At 45.9% G+C, this 26,781-nt stretch overlaps 9 protein-coding genes across 9 annotated transcripts; 4 read left to right on the forward strand and 5 right to left on the reverse strand.

Annotated features, from left to right (window-relative positions):
* Positions 1–136: 136 nt before the first annotated feature.
* Positions 137–1,788, reverse strand: TRUGW13939_09719 (uncharacterized protein; the record flags this gene model as incomplete). The annotated part of the gene is made up of 2 exons (XM_035492839.1): positions 137–1,471; positions 1,525–1,788. 2 exons carry the CDS (start codon positions 1,786–1,788, stop codon positions 137–139), a joined length of 1,599 nt encoding a protein of 532 aa, XP_035348732.1.
* Positions 1,789–2,235: 447 nt separating this feature from the next.
* On the reverse strand, positions 2,236–2,912 carry TRUGW13939_09720 (uncharacterized protein; the record flags this gene model as incomplete). Its single annotated transcript, XM_035492840.1, has 2 exons — positions 2,236–2,693; positions 2,900–2,912. 2 exons carry the CDS (start codon positions 2,910–2,912, stop codon positions 2,236–2,238), a joined length of 471 nt encoding a protein of 156 aa, XP_035348733.1.
* Positions 2,913–3,451: 539 nt separating this feature from the next.
* On the reverse strand, positions 3,452–4,416 carry TRUGW13939_09721 (uncharacterized protein; the record flags this gene model as incomplete). Its single annotated transcript, XM_035492841.1, has 2 exons — positions 3,452–3,629; positions 3,686–4,416. 2 exons carry the CDS (start codon positions 4,414–4,416, stop codon positions 3,452–3,454), a joined length of 909 nt encoding a protein of 302 aa, XP_035348734.1.
* Positions 4,417–5,998: 1,582 nt separating this feature from the next.
* Positions 5,999–6,610, forward strand: TRUGW13939_09722 (uncharacterized protein; the record flags this gene model as incomplete). Its single annotated transcript, XM_035492842.1, has 1 exon — positions 5,999–6,610. One exon carries the CDS (start codon positions 5,999–6,001, stop codon positions 6,608–6,610), a length of 612 nt encoding a protein of 203 aa, XP_035348735.1.
* A 4,007-nt stretch (positions 6,611–10,617) lies between these two features.
* Positions 10,618–14,575, reverse strand: TRUGW13939_09723 (uncharacterized protein; the record flags this gene model as incomplete). Its single annotated transcript, XM_035492843.1, has 3 exons — positions 10,618–12,789; positions 12,836–14,373; positions 14,437–14,575. The coding sequence occupies 3 exons, from the start codon at positions 14,573–14,575 to the stop codon at positions 10,618–10,620; spliced, it is 3,849 nt and encodes a 1,282-aa protein (XP_035348736.1).
* Positions 14,576–15,100: 525 nt separating this feature from the next.
* On the forward strand, positions 15,101–15,739 carry TRUGW13939_09724 (uncharacterized protein; the record flags this gene model as incomplete). Its single annotated transcript, XM_035492844.1, has 1 exon — positions 15,101–15,739. One exon carries the CDS (start codon positions 15,101–15,103, stop codon positions 15,737–15,739), a length of 639 nt encoding a protein of 212 aa, XP_035348737.1.
* A 220-nt stretch (positions 15,740–15,959) lies between these two features.
* On the reverse strand, positions 15,960–17,132 carry TRUGW13939_09725 (uncharacterized protein; the record flags this gene model as incomplete). The annotated part of the gene is made up of 1 exon (XM_035492845.1): positions 15,960–17,132. The coding sequence occupies one exon, from the start codon at positions 17,130–17,132 to the stop codon at positions 15,960–15,962; it is 1,173 nt and encodes a 390-aa protein (XP_035348738.1).
* A 1,765-nt stretch (positions 17,133–18,897) lies between these two features.
* On the forward strand, positions 18,898–22,586 carry TRUGW13939_09726 (uncharacterized protein; the record flags this gene model as incomplete). Its single annotated transcript, XM_035492846.1, has 3 exons — positions 18,898–19,741; positions 19,793–21,465; positions 21,522–22,586. 3 exons carry the CDS (start codon positions 18,898–18,900, stop codon positions 22,584–22,586), a joined length of 3,582 nt encoding a protein of 1,193 aa, XP_035348739.1.
* Positions 22,587–24,589: 2,003 nt separating this feature from the next.
* On the forward strand, positions 24,590–26,663 carry TRUGW13939_09727 (uncharacterized protein; the record flags this gene model as incomplete). The annotated part of the gene is made up of 5 exons (XM_035492847.1): positions 24,590–24,601; positions 24,691–25,001; positions 25,100–25,489; positions 25,974–25,988; positions 26,066–26,663. The coding sequence occupies 5 exons, from the start codon at positions 24,590–24,592 to the stop codon at positions 26,661–26,663; spliced, it is 1,326 nt and encodes a 441-aa protein (XP_035348740.1).
* Positions 26,664–26,781: the final 118 nt, after the last annotated feature.

Here is a 26,781-nt window from a genome sequence, read left to right on the forward strand (position 1 = left end):
TGATGCAATCTTAATGTCCCGTACATGTCAATTCTAAGATACAAAGCTCTCAAAACTGAAAATCTCAATGTTGGTAACTAGGACCGAAAACCCAAAAGCACCCCGTAACCAAGTGAGATATCTAGTGAATGACCGATCACTTTCCAATGCTTGACCAGACCGGTGGAGGTATTTCTATTTCAACATTGTTCAACTCAAGTGGTACCGATGGCAGTGAAATATTTGTGCGCAATGCAGGGTGGACTCTGTATGAAGGCGGCGTCAGGTTCACTGTACGCAACTTTTTCCCCCACCGATAGAAGTAGATCGGCACGGGGACCAGTACAATGCTCAAAAATCCCATGGTAGCCATTGCCCAAGGGACACCCATAGTACGGAACATTGGTGGGCTTACTAGAGGAGCGACCGCCGCAGCAAGACATCTGAAAGAAAAATTGGCAGCCACGGCACTATTGACACAGTTCACATATACGTCAATAATGTAGTTTAGACCGGGAAGGAAGATCATGAAAATACCACATCCCAGGAATATGCCAGCTGTGGCCTGCGGTAACCACAGGACACTGGCATTCGACGTCGCTGCAAACCAGAATAAGCCGACTGAAAGAATGATACCTCCAACAATAATTGGCGGAAGTCGTTCCTCCGCCAGCTCATTATGTAGCAGAGAATTTGGATGCGAAACACGCCTTTGCTCAGAGTACTGTTTGACGTAACGATTATAACGTTTGCATGTGTCCCATGCTACGAGGGAACCACCGATACAGACACCCAGAGCAATGCTGAGAAGTGGAAGGGCGGCTAGAGCCATGTTTTGCCACTTTCGAACGTGAGAAAATGAATATGGGTATGCCTCAAAAAACACGTAAAGCAAGCTATACACAAACGCAAGGTAAATGGAAACCAGGAGAAGGATGGTTTCTCTCATCAGCAAACCGAGAGGCCGGACCAGATAGTTTCGGTAAACCTCCTTGAGGGAAAGCTGTTGTTCATCGAGTATAGCGTGAACAGCCCAGTCCCGATCTCTAAAACGTATGCGACGCGCTCGCTTTTGCAATATCGTAGGTTGATACGTCTCACGAAGAACGGTCAAAGCGAGACATAAACAAATTCCGGAGACAATCATGGTGATCCAAACCACCCAGCGCCACGTGATATGAGCAGCGACAACTGATGCTCCAAGTATTGGCCCGTGGACCAGCCCCATAAACGTCGCCATCGTGAACGTCATAACGGCGGCTGCTCTTCTCTCTGGGTCCCAAATGTCCGTCAATATGCCGCCCGCGACGATAACTGGGGCCGTTCCCAAAACCCCGCGTAGAAAACGAGAGACAAGGAGAGTCGCAAAGTTTGTGGAGATTGCGCTGGATACATGAAAAAGAAGAAACGTCGAAAAGCCGACAAAGATAGGCAGACGGCGTCCGAATCGTTCAGACAAGGGGCCCCACAGTAGCGAACCACCGCCTGCGCCCTGTGATATATACGCAGTGAGTAGGTGAAAATGAAAAGATAGACTTTTCTTACTAGGGCAAACAAACTTGTCGCAAGAGATGCTGCTGTGGTTGAGACACCATACTGCTCTGCAACAGGCGTATTCAGTGTCGAGAACGTTGTGCTAGATAGCGTATAGCAGACATTAAGAGAGCACAAAGACGCCGTAATTAAGCATCGACGGTGAACGGACCAGTTCTGTGGATTTTCCGTATCTTCTGGTCCATTCCAACCCGAGAGCAGGCCAGGATAGAGCGGCACCCTGTCGATTGGTGTTCCAACTACTGCGTCTTCCATGATGCAGACGTGACTTTCGTGATTCTCCGAGGGTCGGCGATTGTGTATTAATGCATATCCACGCTATCTTGAGCGGTTACTGATTACAGGTTGGCAAGTGCAAGATTGATTACATTTCGACATTACGACAGCCGTTATACAGCCGTGAGAGTTACTTTGTCAGAAATTGGATTATGCTTCCTAAAGCCATGGCCAGGACCTAAACTTGAATAAGTATAGTTATGAACGGCCTCTCACACAAAACATCAAATGCATAACGCATTGAATATGTTGTATCTCAGACGTAATAGTCGATCGCATGTTGTGAAAAACTATTCCAATCGATTATAAGAATCTACGTGTACCAACGGAAGATGCACCAAAATAGGTATTTCTAAACATAAAGGGGTCCTAGCCTGGACTGCAAAAGTATCAATGGTAACCGTGCCCCTCGCCCAATGGCAATCGCTATTGTCGATTTTCCCTCGTGATTCCCTGTATAACCTCATCGTCGGGACAGGCCTCGACACTCTTGCTAGTCGAAGTCACCGGTGCAATCGTTTGGTAAGGATGGTATGAATGGGCTAGCTGCGACGAGTAGTTGAACTGACCATACAGATTCCAGTGAGATGGATGTGATAAGAACAGCGGCGGCAAGGTCAATAGTTGCTGAGTCGACTGCTGGCTAAACATGTTGTAGTCTTCTTGCAAGCCAGCACCATAGGCCAGTTGCATGCTCATCTCGGTCTCGCTCGTACTCAAGTGGTTGAGCGTCTTGGATGGCTGCTTAGAGCGAGTCGAATTACTGCAGGATAGAGCCAAATACGACTTGTTCGCCGACTTGGGCTGCTCGGGGCTTGCATGCAACTTTTCAGGTGACGCGGAGGATGATGCTGCATCTTCCAAGCGACGCTTCAACTTCGCGCCTATAAAAACCAGTTGGTTAATTTTTTTTCTTCTTCGCTCGCAACGAGAAAACAAGAGTTGTGGGAGGGGGTCATCATACGAAATTTACGCTGAGCGAGGCGGTTCTGGCACTACAAGTTTCAAGCTGTATGCGTGGCGGTCGTATCATCTCCACAGGACGAGAGCAGGCCCACTCAAGGTCAATAAGACAGCTAATATTCCATACAATATATTGGCATGTTGTTTTTCCGCATGAGAGTAGGTGATCTCGCCTCGGATTAAAAGACGAGGCTTCCGGACAGCAAGAGAGTTTTGATCCTGAGACATCTTTATAGATAGAATGACACTGCCAGATCAAACCTACGAAGAAGGAAGGGCGCCGGATAATAGTTGTTGCTTTCTTTTTCCGTTCAGGGGGCTACTGGAAGATTATTTATCCAGCCCGTGCCATCACGTGAGCCAGCCGCTGCCGACGCAGTGTCGGGTTGCTAGCGCTGGGAAACATTACCGTCGGAGGGAAACTTTACCAGCACTAGGCAACACTCTTCTACCAACATACCGATCCCAAACTCTTTCGGACAATCAATGGCAGAGAAACGCCGTCCCGAAAGTGAAGGAATCTCGCAAAAGATTTAATCATGAAATCAAATCTAAATGGGGACCTTACGATATCAATTTCCCTACTTTTAACAAGCAAGACTATTCACATCGACCCCTAAAGCGAACGAAAACAAGATAGCCCAAACGCTAGAGATTTTCAATCTATCTCCCCACTAGATTAGTCCATAACAATTGAATAGAGATCCCCGACATAGGTGAATTCGTGGGCGTTAAATCCATGGTCCCAGAACTGCACTTCCGGTATCGATTCGGGCACTGAACCTGGCTCTTGGGCTTGGGCGTTGTCGGGGTCGACTGGTTGTCCGATGTGTGGAGAGGTTCGAAAAGTAATTGAACTATAAGAGAAAGAAATTAGCTTCAAAAAACAATAATAAGACAAGTCGATTTATACTTTGGGGGAAATGGCCGGGGTTGTGGCAGCTCCAGGTTGTCCGGGAAAGATTTCAATGATTCGGATGGTCGTGTTTGATATGGATTCTCGGGTGCACGATAAGGCAACTGCATATTGATCATATTTTGATACCAATCCACCATTTCAAGAGAGTTGAGAAGGTTCTTCATGCGAATATGCGAGTCTGGACAGAACCTCAACATCGACATTCGTTTTATGACTGTTGGAAGTGATGCTTCGACATGTTTCCCATTAAACGTGGTCTGTATACTGACTTTCGTCGAAAACGCGCACAGATGATTAGCCAGAGGGGGGATCGCATCCAGATTCAATCTAACCAAGAATGACGAGATTGGCGAGATTGAGAGAAACCATGGTAACCCGTCTCCTTTGATTCCAAGCCCATCTTGAAGTAATAGTTCCAGAAATAGAATCCGAAGACCCTCGGTAATATCCTCGGTCTCAGTTTGTTGACGGGGCTGTTCAACGTGTAGCACCGAAGCCAAGTAGTTTAGTAAGGATATCTCACTCTCGATGTGAAAACCTTTCTTATGCGCATTTAGACCTTGACGCCAAATTTTAATTGTGCATGTGCCCTTCTTGTTTTTTTGCCATTCAGTGAATTGACTAGCTTTGAATCGTTTTTCCAAGCGTCGCTCCGTATCTTTCAGTACTATTCTCAGCTCGTTTTTGTATCTAAGACGAGGAAGAGATTCCCTGTCGACAACCATTTGCCAGAATAGCGACGTTGGTTTCTCGATCATCATTGTGACATACTCTTCATTTGAAATGTATGTCTTCAAGGCTGTGTCGCGTGGCAGTCCTTTTCGAACGCAGTTGTCGCAATTGGAAAAACCTTCACTCCTCGGGCAGTGTTCCTGTTTGTTTTTTTGAAATCTATGTTAGTATTTGTTACTCGTACAGCATTGATTGGACAGCAATAAAAGCACATACTTTGCGTTTCCGGCAGTTCTTGCACTGCCGTCGGGCCATATCAAATCGTTGTATGCTTGGATAAAAGGAACAGCGCCTTTGTTATCAAATCTCTGGGATCCCAGATCTAAGCTGACCGCATGCGCGGAAGTGAACTTGTCAAAGCTTCAAGCCCATGCAAGACGGAGGAGCTTGCTCTCTTCTATACCCGCGTGAACGAGCGCATAGCTCGCTTATCGAATTATTGTGATATGCAAAACATCTGCCGATCATAGACGGTAATTTTCAGCTATTGTTCGATATCGGCGCGTCCAGACCGCGACGGCGGGCTGTATATAGCTCGCCGCAGTTAGCCGCTGGTCCGCGGCCATCTAGACACCGGCTACCTCAAGACAGTACAAGGATTATCAAGGATTCATCCCGCGGCGCAATCGTATGCTTGTAATCTTATTGGATGAACTGCCTATTGAAGTGCATGGTAGGTTGCTTCTCAGTCGGGATCAAGCCCCTTGGTGGTGTGTGCATGGCGTTGTTTTATAGTAACAAAATTACATGTAACAATTTCGGTTTTTCCTTTTTAGGATGCATCGCGATACATTGCGTTAGTGCATATTTAGGGCTATCGCCAAATGTATTGTTGGCTACTAGTCGGTGGATCACAACCCGCCCTCCAACGCCACAGGAGGTGTCAGCTGTATTAGGACATGTCTAGAAAAGAGGACCACCCAAGTTAGTTAGTAAAGTCGGAGTACACGCTAATACCGAGATCAAACATTTATAAATGTCGATACCCAGTCATAATTACACCTAAGCCTACTGGTCGAATTGCTATATCGGGGAGTATTTGAGTCATACCCTTCGTATAGTGCATGCGATCCTTGTCTTCCCGCTTTCCCGCCATGGTTGTGGGATTGGACACATGTCCTTCTACAATGGCATGGATGTAGCTCCTTCTTTTAAGAGCCGGAGATATCGAGTAAAATGAATATGACTGGTTACCAACCATGCATTTCGCGGATGTTTAGTGTTGTTCCCAAGGCCTAGGCTACAGCATGCAGAGCCCGGGTAAATACTAGCTCGCCTTCGTGGCAATAATACGAATATATACCAATAAAAAGCCTTGTGCAGCCTGTTAGTGTTTGCCTTGCAGCTTGAGCCGCGATCGTCCGCACACAACCTTGGTGAAACTCGAGGATTAAAACCTGATGACCGCCCTCAGTCGAATTATTGAAAGCGAGCGATGTGTTCTGTGTCTCTAGATTTTGCAAGTTTTGATTAATACTCCAGAAGACATATGCGAGCAGCGTCTCCAAGACTTAGAATGAACAACCAGAGGTGCGATCACCATGATACTTTTATTGCATGCAACTAAGATTCGCAATGCACAGCGGCGTCGAAGCCCCAACTCTTGCATTTTTGTCTGGAGCGACGGCCGATCCTCCTTCGGTTGCCACTTCTCCTGGCGCGGATCGCTTCGGAGAACTTCATATTCGTGCTGGAAGCTCCAGTTCATCTGAAAATTCCAATCCTATCCACACCCCAGCGTCTGCGTCTTTAGCTAAGCACGAACCGGCTCCGGGGCTCTCCAGTCTGTTAGCGGAAAGTTACAATCATGCGACAACGCAAAATGGGCTAGAAGCTCCTAGTCCAGTAGAGCACGGTCAAACTCGATCAGACGCACTGAGCAACGCCGCTCGCGGAAGTTTACACGCCACTGATAGTAGTTCACCGGCACACTCTCAATCTGCCAGTGTTAAACAACCCAATCAGGGCGAGCTACAGCCACAAGGGTTTCAGCATGTTGTTGACACAGAGAAACCTCGCCCGTCACTATCAAGCTATCGAGCAAAACCAAAACCACCCTCTTGTCATGGTCGAGAAACAATGCATCGCATTGATAAGCAGCAAAGTGAAAACCCTGGCGAGTTGACACACGCGCAATGGCAATCTCTTATTGCACTCCATAGAATACTTTCTCCAAATGAACTATGACCTTACCAATCTGCATGAAACCATCGGCTTGCTTCAACAATATCAAGCAAGCTTTCCAACGGTGCAGCTAAAGGTCCCAGTCTATGGTGCATTTCCAACTATTGAAATGAAGAATTCTTCGGATGCGGGATCGAGCATGTTGTTATTATTTGATTGGGACTTGGCCATTTCAGATTGGATACAGAGACATTCGAAACCTCCTTCAGTGTTTTACACATTCTTCTTTTTTTTTGGCCCACTATCTAGGCAACAGCAGTTTCACGCCAACTCGTATACCGCTAGGTCGTATTTTATCTGTCATGTAATTACGCACAGTTTGTGGAGGCCCTGTAGAAATGATTGGTTTTCCCCAGGCTTGTACCGTATCTATTGGAGGGAGACATCTAAATAGTATTATATAAGCTGTATTACAATGACTGATAAGGTACAGCCTAGCTGTATACAGGTTGGCGTGAAACAACTGTTGCCTAGATAGTGGGCCAAAAAAAAAAGAAGAATGTGTAAAACACTGAAGGAGGTTTCGAATGTCTCTGTACACTACCTTGTAAAGGGCCGGATAAATTTCTTGTGTCCGGCTTTCTCCAATGTAGATTGAAGGTGGAACATCCAGCATATCATGTCCTAATAGCAAGACTAATTGCAGATTCTGTCAGCGTATGGATAAATAATCGGGAAATTCTTGGTGGGATTGATTACTCAACGTTCAAGTCAAACCGAGGTCAGCCAGTTAAGTTCGAGACGCGTGATAGCGTGTCAATATGCTTAAAGTTCCCGGACTCTGAGTTACTCGATGTTAGTGGCTCTCCCTTTTCTCTGGATCAAAGGGTACGAGATCAAGGACTGGACGCCTTGTTTGGCCAAGCAAACCACCGCAAAAGAAAATACACCGGCCACGATGATTACATCCATAAACGCCATTGCTTTTGACAAGTTACTGTACCGGTTATGCATACTTTCAATGTATCAAGATTACAGTATCATCAGTGAGGCATTGACTGATACTGTAATCCAGCGATGTTTTCTAACGTACGTTTTTCTCGCAATAATGAAATAATGCACTGTACAGTGTAAAATTATATCTCTTCTTTCACGTACATAAAATACTGAACAGTCGAACGAGATAGAAACGCCACTACGGTACAATATCGTCGAGTTGACGGAAAAGAAAGTCGGTAAATTCCTTACAGTATCTGTCTAGACGATGTGTTCCGAGAAATCCCAGCGTTCTGCTACACTATCTTGCAAAACCGGCGTCCGCACCGGGCATTAATTATTTGTTTTTAAACCCTAAGAATATTTATACTAGTCTATATAGGGAAAAGTTCCGGAATAACAATGTTACTGTAATGTAATTTTAGCCGGTAATACAATGAAATAATACGCGCCATTATAACCCTAACGGATGATCTGCGTGGTAGATTCTATGCAAACCAGTCAAACTCTAGAGGAAAGCCGCCTAGCAGACGTGGCACACTATCCACACTCTTCCTGTTCTTATCATACTCATCCTGGTGATTAAATGCATGATGCAAGAACTAAGTGGATCTACATTGATGATACTGTCCATAATTCTCCTCAGCTTGTCTGTATCAGGATTTCTACGTACCAAATACCTTCTCCGCGTGAAAACTACATAACACTATATCTTGGGGAATGGATTGGTCTGGATTATCTCTGTGCGTCTCGCTAGCCGAGACGAGGGGCTGCGGGTGGATACTCGGTGCCTGAGGCAACCAAGACTATATGATTCTGATATCAGGCTCCTCGGTGGTATTTATTGCGTTGAGGATATCACTAATAATGCTGCCTCCCAATATAGCGCATGGGAACGAACTCCTTTGTATGCCCCCACCCCAGGTTACTTTGGCCGGGGGTCTACGCCATCTGAATATTGCCTTTCCCCGAACCGTTCAATTAATGGATGCCCCACTCCCTTAGGTCATTCCGAATCCCACCACCTGGGATTTTCGGAGGGGTCTGAATACCAAGAGGGGATAAATGACGGAGATCCGCCCTCATCAATCAGTTATTTGATCAAGTGGAAGGTGACCCTCAATAATTAAAAGAATCTGACAAAAGATACTTAACAATACCTGACCCGAAGACTTAGCTCGTATTGGCAAAGGATAAAGGAGAAAGCCGAAAATGCTGTTTAATGAAAAATAAACCATAAGCAACGGGTAAGGGTGGATGATATGACAGTAGTGGTCTGTGTAAATGATTGCTCACAACATGATCTTACTAAAAACTTCGAGAAAACTGATGTTGATTAGACAGCTATAGAGAGGCAACTCTTGATGTGGGAAAATTTGTTCCTTATGGGCAAGGAACTCAGACTTTCCATCACTATTAACTATGTAGAAGACGACAACAATTCTCTCGCAGCAACTACCGACAAAAGAGGAAACACATCAAGAACTAAGAGGATGCTAGGCGACCGAGATGCTGAAATTGACGCTGAACAGTTTTCCTCCGGACAGCCAGATATCTGGCGACGTGTGTACCGGACAATGCGTTGTCCTGGCCAACCATGTGACCATGATGGGCAGTTCTGCTGGCAGTTCTGCTGGCTGGATCCTCTGGACAAAAAGCACTATAGATTGAACACAACTCACCTAAGAAAGCTCGTCGAGTACATGGAAAAAGACGGCACCTTAAAGACTCACAATAATGTTCCTTACGATATTCGGGAACAGATATACGATGAAAAGCAGGAGCGACGTAAAAAGAAGCAGAAAACCTCCAGCCATCCAGAGACTGGATCCACGTGCCCGCCAATCAATATCCATGTTCTCCCTCCTTCATCCCAACCATTGGCGACATCACATGCAGACACTGAAACTCTTGCATGTAAACCCACTAAAAAGTCTGCTATCGATATTTCCGGCCTCCTCGATGTAGCGGTTGAGGAATACGCCAAGTGACATCTGTCTCAGGTAAGCTCTGAGATCTTCAAAGAGAATATTCAAAAGGCATATGACGTGACACTGTACAGACAGATTCGAAACTTCCTTCACCTTTTTACACACTCTTCTTTTTTTTTGCCCCACTATCCAGGCAACAGTTGTTTCACACTCTTATAACTAAGCTGTATTTTATCTGTCATTGTAATACGGTTTATATAATAATTTATAAAAAATATGATGTTTTTTTTAATACTGTCACGTCCGAAATGTCCTTTATGGTTCCAGAGACAAAAAATTGTTCGCAAACCCTAATTACGTAACAACGCTAAACCCAATTTGTATACAGCTAATTACATTGTTTTGTATGAAACTCGTATTGGTACCCGTCAAAGACTGTACTATAGATACAAACCGTGTCTAGAAGGTTCGGTTGGTTGCAAACATACCAAACACTATGACTAGGCAACCTGTCAACATCACGTCGTTATGTATCTTGCAAGGCTACCCAGACAACCGGGACCACTCGAGTTCTGCGGCACTAACTTACCTCTAGTTACAAAAGTTAATTACTCTAATCATTGAGGGTGGAGTTGTCAATCTCATGGTTGGATATGTCGTGCACTAGGGAATAGGGCACAGGAAGCGTATTGACTAGCAACATATATGTGCTATATCTTCCTAATCCACCTCTCTACCTCCTCAGGTTTCTGGGTCTATCTGCGGGTTTGAGAGTAAACACCAATGGTTGTTAGTGCCCACGTAATTTCCATTACAGGATATAAGATGTGTAAGAGACTAACCACCGATGGCCAGGGTTCCAGTTTATTAGGTTTTGGACAATGACGGAGAACTACTTCTTTGAAATCTATCTTGCAGTCCCTGTCAATCGACCCATAGGTCGTTGGCCCCACTCTAGGCTACTATGGAGAATCACACATATGCAGCTACGATTCCTTCATGACAGTCTCTCGCCACTAGAATCAAAAAGCGAGATCCAGAAAAGTCCAGTGGCAAAATGTGACGTTATAAATTCCTCGGTTATCCCAGGCACTCCTTTGTAGAGATTCGATAAATATGAGAGAAAGTAGACGACCTATTTTCTTATCTGTCGTAATGAGGATCAAATAACTCGTCCAATATTCTACAATCAAACTCCAGACACAGCACCCAACCGTTCCTACAACCGACTGTAATATAATTGCCTTGCACATCATAACAGGACGGTTGGAAGCCCGGTAGGGTTCTAAATACAGGTCTTGATCTATAGCATATCCAGCCGTTCTCAAGATAGAGACCGGCCTCGGAGTCACTATTGGTAATTTTGATAAGACCAAGGTCTGTTTGGAGAAATTGACCGTCAGGAGAAAATTTCAAGGTTGTAACTCCGGCCTCGGAGTCACTATTGGTAATTTTAATAAGACCAAGGTCTGTTTGGAGAAATTGACCGTCAGGAGAAAATTTCAAGGTTGTAACTATAGCTGAGGTTTGAATTTGGTGATACCATTTACGGAACTTGCGGATGGCACCTAAGGAGCTCCCCATCAACCTTATTGAGCGCACGAAAGCGCTAACATCCCATAGTTTGATAGTTTCATCATCAGACGCTGAAGCGATCTGCTTGCCGTCAGGTGAGAAGGCGACGGCAGTAACCCAGTCGGAATGGCCTTGCAGCGTCTTCAGATGGTCGCCTGTGCTTGCATCCCACAGCCGGATAGTTTTATCATGAGATGCTGAAGCGATCCGCTTGCCGTCAGGTGAGAAGGCGACGGCAGTAACTGAGTTGGAATGGCCTTGCAGCGTCTTCAGATGGTCGCCTGTGCTTGTATCCCACAGCCGGACAGTTTTATCATAAGATGCTGAAGCAATCTGCTTGCCGTCAGGTGAGAAGGCGACGGCAGTAACCCAGTTGGAATGGCCTTGCAGCGTCTTCAGATGGTCACCTGTGCTTGCATCCCACAGCCGGACAGTTTCATCATCAGACGCTGAAGCAATCCGCTTGCCATCAGGTGAGAAGGCGACGGCAGTAACCAAGTTAGAATGGCCTTGCAGCGTCTTCAGATGGTCGCCTGTGCTTGCATTCCACAGCCGGATGGTTTTATAATGAGACATTGAAGCGATCCGCTTGCCGTCAGGTGAGAAGGCGACGGCAGTAACTGAGTTGGAATGGCCTTGTACTGTCTTCAGATGGTCGCCTGTGCTTGCATCCCACAGCTGGACGGTTTCATCATCAGACGCTGAAGCGATCCGCTTGCCGTCAGGTGAGAAGGCGACGGCAGTAACCCAGTCGGAATGGCCTTGCAGCGTCTTCAGATGGTCGCCTGTGCTTGTATCCCACAGCCGGACAGTTTTATCATAAGACGCTGAAGCGATCTGCTTGCTGTTAGGTGAGAAGGCGACAGCAGTAACCCATTTGAAATGGCCTTGCAACGTCTTTAGATGGTCGCCTGTGCTTGCATCCCACAGCCGGACGGTTTTATCATAAGATGCTGAAGCGATTCGCTTGCCGTCAGGTGAGAAGGCGACGGCAGTAACCCAGTTGGAATGGCCTTGTAGTGTCTTCAGATGGTCGCCTGTGCTTGCATCCCACAGCCGGACGGTTTTATTATGAGATGCTGAAGCGATCTGCTTGCCGTCAGGTGAGAAGGCGACGGCAGTAACTGAGTTGGAATGGCCTTGTAGTGTCTTCAGATGGTCACCTGTGCTTGCATCCCACAGCCGGACGGTTTTATCATGAGATGCTGAAGCGATCCGCTTGCCGTCAGGTGAGAAGGCGACGGCAGTAACCCAGTCGGAATGGCCTTGCAGCGTCTTCAGATGGTCGCCTGTGCTTGTATCCCACAGCCGGACAGTTTTATCATAAGACGCTGAAGCGATCTGCTTGCTGTTAGGTGAGAAGGCGACAGCAGTAACCCATTTGAAATGGCCTTGCAACGTCTTTAGATGGTCGCCTGTGCTTGCATCCCACAGCCGGACGGTTTTATCATAAGATGCTGAAGCGATTCGCTTGCCGTCAGGTGAGAAGGCGATGGCAGTAACCGAGTCGGAATGGCCTTCTAAAGTCTGTATTAGAGTTTCCCATGCGTTTTCGAGATGTGGGATTATTTTCAGCCACTCGGGAGTCTTCTTAATATTATGGTCTGCCCGGACAAGACTGGATTCGGGACTAAACACAATCGCCGAGCTATAGATCTGAAGCGGCCAAGCGGATATCGTCTGGTAGTGGCGCAGCAAGAAACGCGTAGCATCGAAAACAATAGCTTGTAATAAAGAGTTCTAAAATGGTTAGCCCCCAACGGCTGACGGTAGGAGCAAGACTTACTTCAGCAATACTTTCCAATATGTTTAGAGCCTTAATGACATGCCGCAGCTGACCTAGCAGGCTTAGACACTCCAGCCATTCTAACAAGTTGACACGCAGAAACGTCATGACTGGGCCGTGGTCATCAAGTGCGCTTTGTCCAACTTTTGTGTTCTTTGCGGATTCGAGATGGTCCACCCACAGGGTAGCAGCGTAGTTTAGGCTATGAAGAACGGTAATATCTTCGTTAAGACTTCCTGCTTCCTGCAGGTTTCCCTCTCTCATTGAATCTGGCAGTGGCAATTTAATCAGGTTCGGCTTCAGCACTTTCGACATATACGACAAACAGCTCAATGCGATCTCCCCATGTCCGTATTGCTCATAAGAGCGGAATGACGATGATCCTGCCAAGAAGTCTCGGGATGATTGATGCACAAATTCAATGACACTTCCTCGCATCCTGAGAAACGACGCACATCGATCTACGATCTTTTCACTTGTGACCTTGGTCTCCGAGATGCCGGTCACACTGGCCAGTTCCGCCCTTTCTAGAGGCCGATAGACCAGCATCATCACCCTAAGGAGCCGTAGGCAGCCCCGAACAATTACAGAATGGCCATCGATGATCTGACTGAAAATCCGTTCATAGAGAGAGTGCAGGCCGGGGGGCAGATCCTGAATAGTCGACAATGCCTCATCTGGGGGGACACGCTCCGCATTCTCACCACTTTCGAGCCGCTTACAGACCAGACTGACCCATAAAAATGTTCCTTCCGCTCGTTTCAGAAGCTCAGATGTGACCTTCCATGGAGTTTGTGATCCGTAGTAGCGATCAGGATAGAGCTCACTCACTTTATGACTGACATATGTTTGAACGGCTGCCTCAAGATGACTAGAGTTGAGCTCTAAGCCAATCCCAACTTGTTCAGCCGTCGTAAGCAATTCTTGATCAGCACTATCTAATGGGCGGCTCGTCAACAACCATTTCACATTATGGTGGTCCAGTCCCGTTCGGACAACGAGCCTCAAAAGTTCAGCCATGCCCTGATGTTCACACTCATCCAGAGCATCCACCACCACGTACACTCGCTGATGCGAACATCGGTTGAGCATTTCCAAAAGAATATCCCACAGAGTCCGCCAAGACATGGTCTCTTTCCAGCGTGAGCGCACTGCGTCCCAGCGGCGTTGAAGAGACCTAATCAGCTCTGCTCGCTGCTGAACTAGTTGCCAAATCAATCCCTTGATGATGGCTTCGATGGTGTTGAGCTTGTAATCTGCATTTTGGCAGAAGAAATACGTAGCGATAGAAGAATTATCCTGCGAAAGTTTCTCGATGAGGCCGATCGTCATCATGGTTTTCCCTTTCCCCGCGCCCCCCCGGATCCACAGGAGGCGAACATTGTCTTCATTCTGCCATTGATGATAGTGCGAATCGTGAAAGATCCATTCGATGGCTTTGAAAAGTAATTTATCCTTGTGTTCTTTCAGCTGATTTTTGACGATGAATGGGTCCACGCATTGTAGAGCTAGCAGGCAAGAGTCATCATTTCCCGAGGCTTTGTCATAGGTTAGTTACCCGCATTGTATGTCAGTTCAATCAGCGATAGAATAATTCGTACCGACTTTTGGATTACTGAAATTCACCGGTCCATGGAAAATCGCGCCCGGAAATTGGCTGCCAGTGCCTGTGTTGTTGTTCTGAGGACCCCCGGAGGCTTTGAATTTGTTCTGGATATCATAATTATTGGGGCTGGACATCCCAAAAGTCGGCCCAGGCCGGTCCGTCTCGTTGTATAGTTCAGATCAAGTGGATAGGTTGCCGGCGGGGGCGAATAGCAGTCTGACGCGGTTCCAGTTGGCAGTACCTGGACAATCCGGAGAAGGGAATATACTCAATCTCAAACGTCGGGTTAGAGTGCCTCTCGGGTAAATATAACTGTTTGACGCGCAGAAAGCTCCAAGGCTGCTTCTTAGCGATGATGACGTGGAATCCTATATCAATTTTCGCGATTTCACCGTGCAAGTACTGCGTGATTACCGCAGTGGAAGAATGAAACCATTCAGGTTGACACGTGCGGGTTAGTGGGACCCCCTGGCCAATGGATTGGGTCAAACTCATTTTTTGGAACCAAACCCACTTCTTGGCGCGTCCGGCCCCAACCCAGACGTTCAACCCAGCCCAGCCCACGTCGATGCGAGCGATTTTTTGAACCCAGTTAAATGCTCATACTTTCTCCTTCTTTTGAGCAGATCGATTAACGCCATCTTGCTTTTGATTCAAAGATGTTGGACGCGAATTTCAGTAGCTTAGTTTCCAGCACGATCACTGTTCTTAATTCTACCAAGAACGACTACAATAATGTCAGTGGTGACAGGCGTCTTCCAGGGGCATTCCATGAAGCAGGTCAAGGGCTACTTCTTATCGAGGAAGTTTTCCAGTATGTCAAATCACAAACAGATGGACGCAACATACGTGGAGACCATGGAGACACTATAAGATTGTTGGAAGCCTGCAAAGCAAAAGCAGAGTTGTCTGAGGGCATATTCAAGGATGTCTCTCAAGCTCCAGAGACGGAGAGATTCGAGTATTATAAAAGGGCTGTGAGACGAAAGGGTGAATGCAATCCTGTAGAGGTCTTGGTGATGGGAATGATGAGTGACGTGTGTGACATGGCCAAGGACGGCGCGATTGAAGCAATTATGAGAACTCGCGTTAAAGTATTACGCGAAGCGATCGAAAAGTTGTCTAAGATGGAGCCGTCTGTGATAAATGAGCAGTCGGGCAACATTTTTTCCAGCTATGGTTCTGGTAATCAATTCAATGCCACCGGGGGTGCTCAAAACAACAACACAGGCAGTGGCAATCAATTCTCTGGGGCAAGCTTCAGTGGACCTGTTCATTTCGGCAGAAATATGTCCTAATATTTTTTGGGTTTCGTTTTCTTCAACTAGTGTTTTTATTGACAAGATGGCTCCTACATGTCTAAATCCGGGTAACCGTCATTTGTAAACTGAAAGGCTTTAGAGTATTAATGAGAATGTCACGCACGACAATCATGAAATTAGATACAACAAATAAAGTTCTAGAAATAGTGACAGATAAGATTTGTATGTGTTTTGCTCCCTATAAGTTGACCTTTATCTAGATATCCCTAGGCACTGGATGGAGACAGCCAAAATGAACAGGCCCACTGAGGCTTGCCCCAGAGAATTGATTGCCATTGCCTGTGTTATTGTTTTGGGTACCCTCAGAAGTGTTGAACTGAAGCCCAGAAGCGTAGTTATTAAATGATAAAGTGGCTGGCTCGTGAAACTGTACCGCGCTGTTCGATTTAATCCTGGCTTTCTCATCACTTTTTACGTCATCGATGTCACTGCTGTAGACAGGAACAGCTGTTAAAAGCACTTTAGCATAGGCGGCTGCACTCAGGGCTGAATATCCTTGCCACTGTTTTTGTTTATGAGAATCACAGTAGTCGCAAATTCCTCGGATTACAAGAGTCGGAAGCTGATTCATCAGGCCTGCTGCCTCCATTTCAAAACAGAGAATCCCCAGCTGGTGAGCTAAACGGTCCCGTGTTTCAGAGTCTTTCATCACCTGATCTCCGGATGCGATCAATCCATAGTGGACATGAGGTGCCTTCGTATCACGCGGCCGTCGAGAAACTAAGTGCTCTTTATTACACTTCGCACAGTTGCTTTCTCTATAAACATGATGATATGAGGATTGAAAGAGATAATCTGTGTGTTGACTTGGGGACGTAAAATGTTCTTTCATGTCCGGATTTCGTTCCAGCACATCCTGAATAATGGTTGAGAGAGCATTGTCTTTTCTCGTCATCTGATCTGCTTGGAGCTGAGCAATATGTGTTAAAAGTCTCGGTGGTGGATAGTTGAGCATGCCGGTTTGTTCGAAGTGTCTTCCTTGCAATGTCTTGCCATAGTCGTATTGAATCACTCCACTATATTTTCCGGTCGGTTTGCTGACCACCACATCGCCCAACCGAATGTCATCAGTTCTGCTTGGGACTCCCCCTCCAATTCCCACCATCAGTGCGAATTGGATCCGACAAAATGTCGACGTCAGATGCGATATAACAGTCGCAGCAGATACGGTTCCATATATCCCAATTGGCAGACAGGCAATGACAACAAGGTGGCCATTTAATTTGCCGAGTACATAGACGTTTGGATCAGTAGACGGTTTGGACAGTGGCTGGTGGAGCTCATCTAGCATGACCTTTGCCGCCGCCATCTCTAACGGCAAGGCGCATATCCACGCGATTGTGTAGTCATCATGTGTGAGAGGAGCCATTCGTAATTATCCTGCCGAGTCAAAATGAGAAACAGGACTAAATATTTAAGCACGGTTCATTCCACAAGTCCACATATCTGATCGCGGAGAGTGTTGCATCGCTATATACAGTACTAGGGACATACCAAGGGAGGCTCGTCACATGGGAAAAGAGAGGGGTAATTAAGAGGACTGGGAAGCACGAATGGTCCAATTAGGGGGCTACGTCGCTGGGTCTATCTGGATGGGCTGAACTACGTCGGGTGCTAAACCCAAATAGGAGAGAATGTTAGCATCGCAAGTCACATAATAGATAGGGTGTATTTTATCTATTTTTAGTCTTGTAATAATACAGTTTACTTTAATACTTCTTTCCGTTTAGTATTATAGGTTTCAGTACAGGAACAGAAACATCCGTTATGGTACTAACTCTACACAGCTAGTATATCTTGGCATTAGGGTTTGGGAACAAATCTCTCTGTGCAAAGCCATTAAGGACATTTCGGGCGCGACAGTAGATAAGGGCATAACACTGGTTAAAATTAATTATTTCTATGGGCCTCAATACACTGCGTGTAATTAGATGACAGGAAACTTCGACTTAACTATATAATGGTTAGCGTAAAAACTGTTGCCTAGAGAGTGGGGCAAAAAAAAAGAAGAGTGTGTGTAAAACATGAAGCAGGTTTCGAATGTCTCTGTATATTGCCTTGATCTTAAAAAAATCCACGATCACATAGAACCAGACTTCTTTGACAAGGAAGATGTGAAGATTGGTGCTGCGCGCAGGTGGGTCAACGATATTCCCCTGTGGATTCAACACTGTGACAAGAGGAAAGCTAGGGAGGAAGAAGTTTGATATATATTGTTATTCAAATCTTGTAAAGACCTATAGAACCTGCTCTCACAGGCTTTTCAATATTACTCGGATTCAGTTCTAACTCCAACTTGAAGATACTCTATGATGCATGATTCCTAATGGTCCTAGGATACATAGAAATTCGAAACCTCCCTCATCCAGGGTTATACACACTCGATGTTTTTTCTGATCCATACCTGAAACAAACTAGTTCGTATACGGTTAAGCTCCTCAAGTTTCTCTGTTCTAGAATGTTCGCTTGGATAATACGAACACCGATGTGACCAAACCTCATTGTAAATTACACGGATCATGATATATCTGGGCGATGATTTCCCCGGAGGTCGTAGACAACAGAATACAATATTGATGTCGTACCAACCGCATGCTGCGTCCAAAAATTCAAAGGCGATAAATCTCCTATACATGCCATTGGGCGCATGCACGACTTGCATGTGATGGCCTTGCAGATGTCAGAATACCGGAAGACTACCATTTATCAAATCCCCATTAAGGGTTCCATTTTTGGCGTAGTGGTTACAAAGTCTTACAGCAGATAAGCGTCACGTGGCGGGCGGGGTAAAAAGCCTCAAGGCTGAAAATCTGTATTGCTGAACATTTCTTGTCTCCTATCGGACTGGTCTTGTTTAAGTAAAACATAACCTCTTCCATCGTCAGAAAAAAAACCTTGTTCATTTACTTGCTTTCGCTGCACACCTATATCCGTCACAATCTATCTAAAGACCCACTATAGGATGCGTCGGGGATCCACCGCCGCCAGGAATGGGAGACTGCAGCAAATACATTGTTGGATGGATCTGCGCCATCACTACTGAATATGTTGCCGCAAGAGCCTTTCTTGACAAAGAGCATGAAAGTCTGGAGTATGGATCTGCCAACGATAACAACACTTACACACTGGGTGAGATGGGGAAACACAACGTGGTGATCACTCGGCTGCCAAAAGGGGAGTATGGGATAGCGTCTGCAGCCAGTGTCGCGCGGGATATGGTACGCAGCTTTCCCAATATCAGGATTGGCCTTATGGTTGGCATCGGTGGTGGTGCACCCAGTAAACGCCACGATATCCGACTCGGTGATATTGTGGTTAGTGCACCCCACAATGGAAAGGGAGGTTTATTTCAGTATGACTTTGGGAAAACTATACAAGACCAGGAATTTCGGTCTACAGGATTCTTAGATCAACCCCCTGGTGTACTCCGAGCCGCAATTGGTGACATTGAAGCTGAATATGAGATGGACGGCCATCGCCTTGAGGAAGCAATCGATAGTGTGCTTGAAAAGCGACCAAAGCTGCGAAAAAACTACAAGCGACCAGAGCTAAATAGCGACCGACTATACCAATCACACATTATTCATCCTTGCAATGATGGAAGTTGTGACGCAGTGTGTGGAGATGACGAATCGAAGTTGATTATGCGGCTTGACCGAAGCGATGAAGATGATAACCCAGCTATTCATTATGGCTTGATTGCATCTGCAAACCAGATGATGAAGGATGCCTTAATTCGAGACAAACTTTCCGCTGAGAAGGATGTCCTCTGCTTTGAAATGGAAGCTGCAGGACTGATGAACCACTTCCCTTGCCTCGTCATACGGGGTATCTGTGACTATTCAGACTCACACAAGAACAAAAAATGGCAAGGATATGCTGCAATGGCTGCGGCTTCCTATGCTAAAGACCTACTCTCTCGCATTCTGCCGATTAAAGTTGAAGTGGAGAAGAGAATCGATGATATACTTTCTTCGGGTTAGTCTCCTAGCGAACCTTCCACGGTATTCTTATTAACAAGATTTATAGTTATAGAGAACATAAATGAAGTACAAAATACTGCTCAGAAGACAAATGCTGTAATCAAGCTCCTGGATAGTGATCGACGGCGCGAGAAAGTAATTGCGAAGCTGCCATATGCAAAAGGCTCCACATTCGACTCTTTTGATGGGGCCCTTGATCCAAGATGCCATCCAGGAACAAGAGTTGACCTGCATCGTCAAATTAAAGAATGGGCAGAAAATGGACAAGGAAAGTCGATGTTCTGGCTGAAGGGGATGGCCGGTACAGGAAAATCAACGATTTCTCGAACAGTAGCCGAGTCATTTAACGAGGAAGGAAAATTAGGAGCCAGTTTCTTCTTCAAACGAGGTGAGGCCGATCGGGGTAGTGTGGCTATGCTTTTTACCACGATTTGCGTACAACTCTTAGCCAAGATTCCGTCGCTGATCACCCACGTCGAAATGGCGACTGATGCCGATCCCAATATATCTGACAAATCGATAGGAGAGCAGTTTGAGAAGCTGATCTGTCTACCTCTGTCACAGATACGGCATCATCTCCCCCAAGCTCCGAAACTCATTATAGTAATTGATGCCTTAGATGAATGTACACAGAAGGGAGACACTCTCCTTCGCCTTTTATCACAAACGAGGAATAAATGGTCACCAAGCTTGCAGATATTTATCACGAGCAGACCGGAGCAGCAAATTCGATCTGGATTTGCAGAAGTACCGGAAGAGGTACGCGAGAACATAGAGCTTCATGAAATACCGCATCATATCATCAGGCAAGACATTACCACTTTCTTAGAATACAGGTTTGCACAAATCCAGGAGAAATATACGAAAGATGGCCGGTCACTTCCATTTGATTGGCCTGGCCTCGAGGCAATATCAGCCTTGGTTGAAATGGCTGTTCCACTTTTTATTTTTGCTGCTACCCTTTGCCGATTTGTCGAAGATGAAGTGTATTCAAACCCATCAGACCAGCTGAAAAAAGTTCTTAAGTATCGAAATATGAAAAGTGACTTTGAAATGGATAAGCTGGATGCCACTTACTCTCCAATTCTGAAGCAGCTGATTCATGGACGCCCAGAAAAGGCGCAGAAATCACTGGTGGAGAGATTCCGAATCATTGTAGGCACAATTGTTCACTTAGCTGAGCCACTTTCACGGTCATCTCTAGCCTCTTTGCTTGATATCGACAGCCAACAGGTTGAAGGGCAGCTCTCATCCCTGCATTCTGTCCTTAGTGTGCCATCCTCTGCAGAATCGCCGATTAGGATGCTGCACCTCTCATTTCGTGATTTCCTTGTTGATCCCGAAACACGCAAGACGAATCCATTCTGGATAAATGAAAGAGAGAAGCATAGTGAGGTTCTGGCGAAATGTCTTGATCGGATGTCTCGACCGGGGTGCCTGCAAGAAAATATGTGCAATCTGCCAGACCACGGAACACTACGAGCTGAGATCGATAGCAGAATTATAACCGACTACTTACCACCAGACGTGCAATATGCTTGCCGCTTTTGGGTGTACCATTTAAAAGAAAGTCTAAAAGAAACTCAGACGTGCATCAATGACAATGATCCAGTCCATATGTTTCTACTTAACCACTTTTTACATTGGCTAGAATCATTGAGCCTTTTAGGACGAATTGCGGAAAGTATTACCATAATTCGTACATTACAAACCCTTGTTGTATGTGTTTCTATATTCAATTTTAGGTTACTCCCCAATTCTAACATTTCACTCAGAATGATAGAAATACAGAAATATCCAAATTACTTGATGATGCAATACGATTTATCCGAAAAAATAGCTCAATAATTGACCGTGCACCTCTTCAGGTGCATTCATCTGCGCTTATTTTCAGCCCTAAGAGAAGCATAATTAGGAATATATATATTGATAAAATTCCTAGTTTTATTCAAAGATTGCCGGAAGTTGAATCAGATTGGAGTGCAATGCTGCAGACCCTTGAAGGCCATTCTAAGTCAGTTCGGGCAGTGATGTTCTCTCCCGATGGCAAACTACTGGCCTCATGCTCTGATGATCGGACAGTCAAGCTGTGGGATCCAGCTACTGGCGCCCTACTACAGACCCTTGAAGGTCATTCAAATTCAGTTCAGGTAGTGGCGTTCTCTCCCGATGGCAAACTACTGGCCTCATGCTCTGATGATCGGACAGTCAAGCTGTGGGATCCAGCTACCGACATCATTCTGCAGACCCTTGAAGGCCATTCTGGTTCAGTTAGGAAAATGGTGTTTTCTCCTGATGGCAAACTGCTGGCCTCATGCTCTGATCGGACAGTCAAGCTGTGGGATCCAGCTACTGGCACCATTCTGCAGACCCTTGAAGGCCATTCTAGTTTAGTTTGGACAGTGGCATTCTCTCCCGATGGCAAACTACTGGCCTCAGGCTCTGGTGATCGGACAGTCAAGCTGTGGGATCCAGCTACTGGCACCCTACTACAGACCCTTGAAGGCTGTTCTGATTCAGTTCTGTTTGTGTGGTTCTCTCCTGATGGCAAATTTCTGGAGACTGAACAAGGACGATTCAATATTGAATCTCTTTGTGTTCGCAGTATCTCTCCAACAGCAAGTGATCTCTACAACAATGTAGCGAATGTTCACAGTCTCTCTCCAACAGCAAGTAGTCTTCATAACAATATATTAGCGAAGCAGGAGTGGGTGACTCGAGATGATACTAATGTTATTTGGTTGCCTGTGGAGTATCGAGTAACTTGCCCCGCCACCCATGAGAGCATGCTTGCTATGGGTCATACTTCGGGTCGAGTTACATTTCTGAAGTTAATCTAATGTTTCATTCATAAATACAGCAGCTACTCTACTATTTTCAAATATCTTTTTTAAAAGAAGGGCCTGGGATGACTTTCACGTTACCGAACAAGCGCAGGTTGGAGCGTATTCTTCTGATCGTACGCTCACTGCAGCCAGCAGCCTCAGCAATCTTGGAGACGGTGAGGTCATTACTTAATATCATGTCATGGATTAGTTGTAAGGTCGACGCGGCGAGATTGGGTGCCATGAGGCTTGCTTTATGAGGATGATCCACAGATCTTCCGGGAGGATCCTGCCGGAGGATCTGGGGTGAATTCAAGGAAAGTTACACGTGGCCAGAAGGCATGTGTTTGAAATATTGCATCATTAAAACACCTGATAACGAAAGATTCGGTAATTGTATTAATGATACCGCTTACTTACGATCCTTGTATCAAACAATCTCGGAGAAATATCAAAAGAGGTTTAGTGCATCTTGGCATTAGGGTTTAAGAATTGGAAATACAGCTTTTAATGCGGACGCCGGTTTTGCAAGATAGTGTACAGTACAAGCAACTTTACTTCCAAAGAATTAAAAAGTGATGCGAACAGTCATTTCACACATCGTGATAAATGTTCCAGTGATGGCCTATCCTCATTTCGCTGGTCACCTGAGTTATCGAACGGCTCAAGAACAACGCAACCGAGGTTCCGAAAACTTATCTCAGGAGTCGTTTCTATAATGGCTACAATTCTTGAAGACGAGTGATTTTACAGTGAGGGGGAATGCTTTGATGTAATACTATCGATGAGAAATCTAGCTAGATGTTGTGACTATGGCCAAAAAGAAGAAGAAAATATCTTTCCGCATGGTGGATCAGGAGAAGGTAACTACCAGTTAAGATGACTCTACCTCAAGAAACCAATCATACGGGCGAAGGCTGCAATTGGAATTCCCATAAATATCCTGAGATATTTACTGGAACTCTAAAATAATCACATACAAGGCCGGGTGCATGGTAAAGTGAGTAATCTCTGAGAGGAGCCTGGCTCTTAACAGCACCATGATTACACATGATCTGCCTCCACGATTAGCCCACGTGATTTACCTCCACGATTACACACGATTACACACAACCTGCCTCCACGACTTGCCTCCGTGATTACCCACGCAACTAGACGTGCCTCCATGATGACATAGAAAACGGGTGATGACATCTCGTCCGGTGAAGATGTGGGTATTGGTCATCGTCGAAATTGTAATCAATGTGGTCAGCAGCACTTTAGACTCAGGGTCTCGTTCAAAACATCACACACTTTCCCGCGCACTCTGCTTTGTAGATGACAACATGATGCAATTAGAGTTCCATTAAATTTCCCAGGATATTTACGAAAATTCTACTTGCACTCCCGATCCATATGATTGGTCTAAGTGCGGCGGCTACGGGGCTAGAGTCGGCCAAATTCCGAAATAGGCAAGTCTCTCGAACACCACAATCAGTAAGTCAACGTTTCTTCACTTAAAAAACCCTGAGCAGTAATACCGCTTAAACCGGGCTACTATGCGATAGAACTGCTATTAACGATAGATTGTTGACTCTTTATTTCTGCAGTCATAGAGCCTAGCTATATCACAATATTACTTAACCCATCTGTTCTGGTCTTACTGATCACGTTTCTCACAACTCTGCATCAACTCTCAACATGGTTTCCGTTGCGGCAATTTAGAGGGCCTTGTTTGACTGGGTATCCCATCTTTGGATGGCTCGAATGGCGTTATCCAGAATATGAACCTCATCTATGAGAAGGTTAGTCTTGTATATGGTACACAGAGGAGCAGATAGAACTGTTGACTCTTTGGAAAACAAGATGGACTGATTGTTGAACCAGGACCGGTAGCCCGGATTGGACCTATGGAACTAATCACTGATGATCCTTTTCTGATCCGCCAGATGTCCAAGTGTAGCCTGGCTACAAACGTTCAGATTGGTACAGGCCAAGGAAGTTGACCAAAACCGACAACGTGTTCAGCATTCAAGATAATGCAGAGCACGGTCAGTTGAAAAGGAAACTTGCTCCAGGGGTACCAGGATTCGATGCCGTCCAACGAGGTTAGGTGTGATATTTGGCTGACTATTAATAGTATTCGGGGAAAAGCAACCGCACATTGGAAGAAGACATCAATGTTCAGGTACACTCTCTTGTCAAGTTGATCCGGCGGAAGTATCTTTGGACTGAATCCCATCCCCGCCACGTTGATTTCGCCAGGCTTAGTCAGTTCTTCACCATGGACGTCATCACAAAGATCGCCTACGGTAAAGCGTTCGGGTATCTACGGGACGACGAAGATAAGTTTGACTATCTCCGGACCATTGAGCGTGTGGTCCCATTTGTGGCTTTCTGTACCAGCTTTCCAGCTCTCTCGCGCCTCTTCGATTCGACCTGGGCACATCGGTTGGTTGGCCCTTCCCCTGGCGATAAGGCAGGAATTGGCCGGGTCCAGAGGTTACTTCATGAATACCGTCGAACCACGCGGACACTGACCACTGCAGAGTCGCGGAAGCGGTGGTAGATGAACGGTATGGTGAGCTATCCGTGACCAAATCTGACATGCTCGGGTCTTTTGTACAGCGACGTCTTCCTAGACGTCAGATGCAAGCTGAGGTACTATTTCAAATCACCGCCGGATCTGAGACGACGGCGACTGCTCTCCGGGCCACTTTGTTGCATCTTATCACCAAACCGAAGTATCTAGAGATGTTACGCGGCGAAATTTATTCCGCGATTGGGGCCCATCTAATTTCATGCCCTATCAGTGATGCGGACGTCAAAAGACTCCCGTTCCTGCAAGCCTGTGTGAAAGAAGGCTTGCGAATTCATCTTCCTTTCACTGGTCTCTTGATGAAAGAAGTCCCACCACAAGGAGACGTCATCCACGGAGTGTTTGTTCCGGGGGGGTACTAAAATCGGTCATAACATATGGGGAGTTCAACGTCACGCTATATTTGGCGACCGTACCGACCAGTTTGATCCCTATCGCTGGATGAAAGCCGGCCCAGAGCGAGAGAAAATGGAACAGACCCTCGACCTGGTGTTTGGCCATGCGCGGTGGGGTTGTCTTGGCAAATCGATTGCCTATCTTGAACTACATAAAGTGATTGTAGAGGTATGTACAAATTGCCATCCTCCGTGCAAGTTTCTGATCGGCGCTCCACAGCTGCTGCGTCAATTTGACTTTGAAATTGGCGATCCTCTCCAAGTGTGGACCAGTGTCAACCACAACTTATTTCTCCAGAAGAATATGTGGGTTCAAATCACCCCGCGGGTGGTTCAAAACTAGAAGGATACCAATTACGCTATTTCCAATCCGTTGTCTACGAGGTGACGCGCGTTAATAGGCAAATATGAAAATCTAACTTGTATCAGATCTGTACATGCACGGTAATTCTTGTAATTTATTATTAGAGATCTGCTCACCTATTTTTAGCGACAGCAAATGACCCTTAACATGGGGATAGATTATATATAAACCAGTTCGCCATTCAAGTTCCATACGCATGCTTGGACCCATTGACATTCGGCATGATGGCATTGAATTTATTATCGCTCGTTCTTTTTATGAAGGTTGGTTTTCTTGCAGCCGCTCAGCTTCCAGTGTTTATAGTGAACAACGCCTCCGGAAATGACACCATCAATGCATACGTCACTGGATTAGACTTGAACAACGAATTGGTTCTGCTAAAACCTGATGGTTCTTGGTATTACCCAGATCCTGCAGTACAATCTTCAATTCCAAAATCGATCGCGGAGGACTTTGCGATCCGTGTCGGTGGAAAGGGGACTACGACCGCGATAAACCTCACAAGCGATCTTCTCGCCGGGCGCATATGGATTTCTATCAACTCTCTGGCATTTTTTACCGTCCTTGATGTAGGTGGTGTTGTCAGACTGGTGGAACCTTCGGTCACTGATTCGTCAGACCCAAACGCTTCTGTAAAATGGGGATTCATCGAGTTTACCTACTCGAAACGAGACGGCGTATTCGCTAATATCAGTTACGTGGATTTTATTTGTCTTTCACTTGGAATATCGCTCTCCTCCGCAAATGGTCTTTAGCAGAAAGTTTTAGGACTTCCAGCCACTGCAACAACAAGGATCTGCCAAGATCTGAAAGCACAAGCGACGAAGGATGGTCAACCGTGGGACAAACTTTGCATAAAGGATCCTGCTAATA

This window comes from Talaromyces rugulosus, chromosome V, assembly GCF_013368755.1.
Source record: "Talaromyces rugulosus chromosome V, complete sequence".
NCBI lineage: Eukaryota > Fungi > Ascomycota > Eurotiomycetes > Eurotiales > Trichocomaceae > Talaromyces > Talaromyces rugulosus.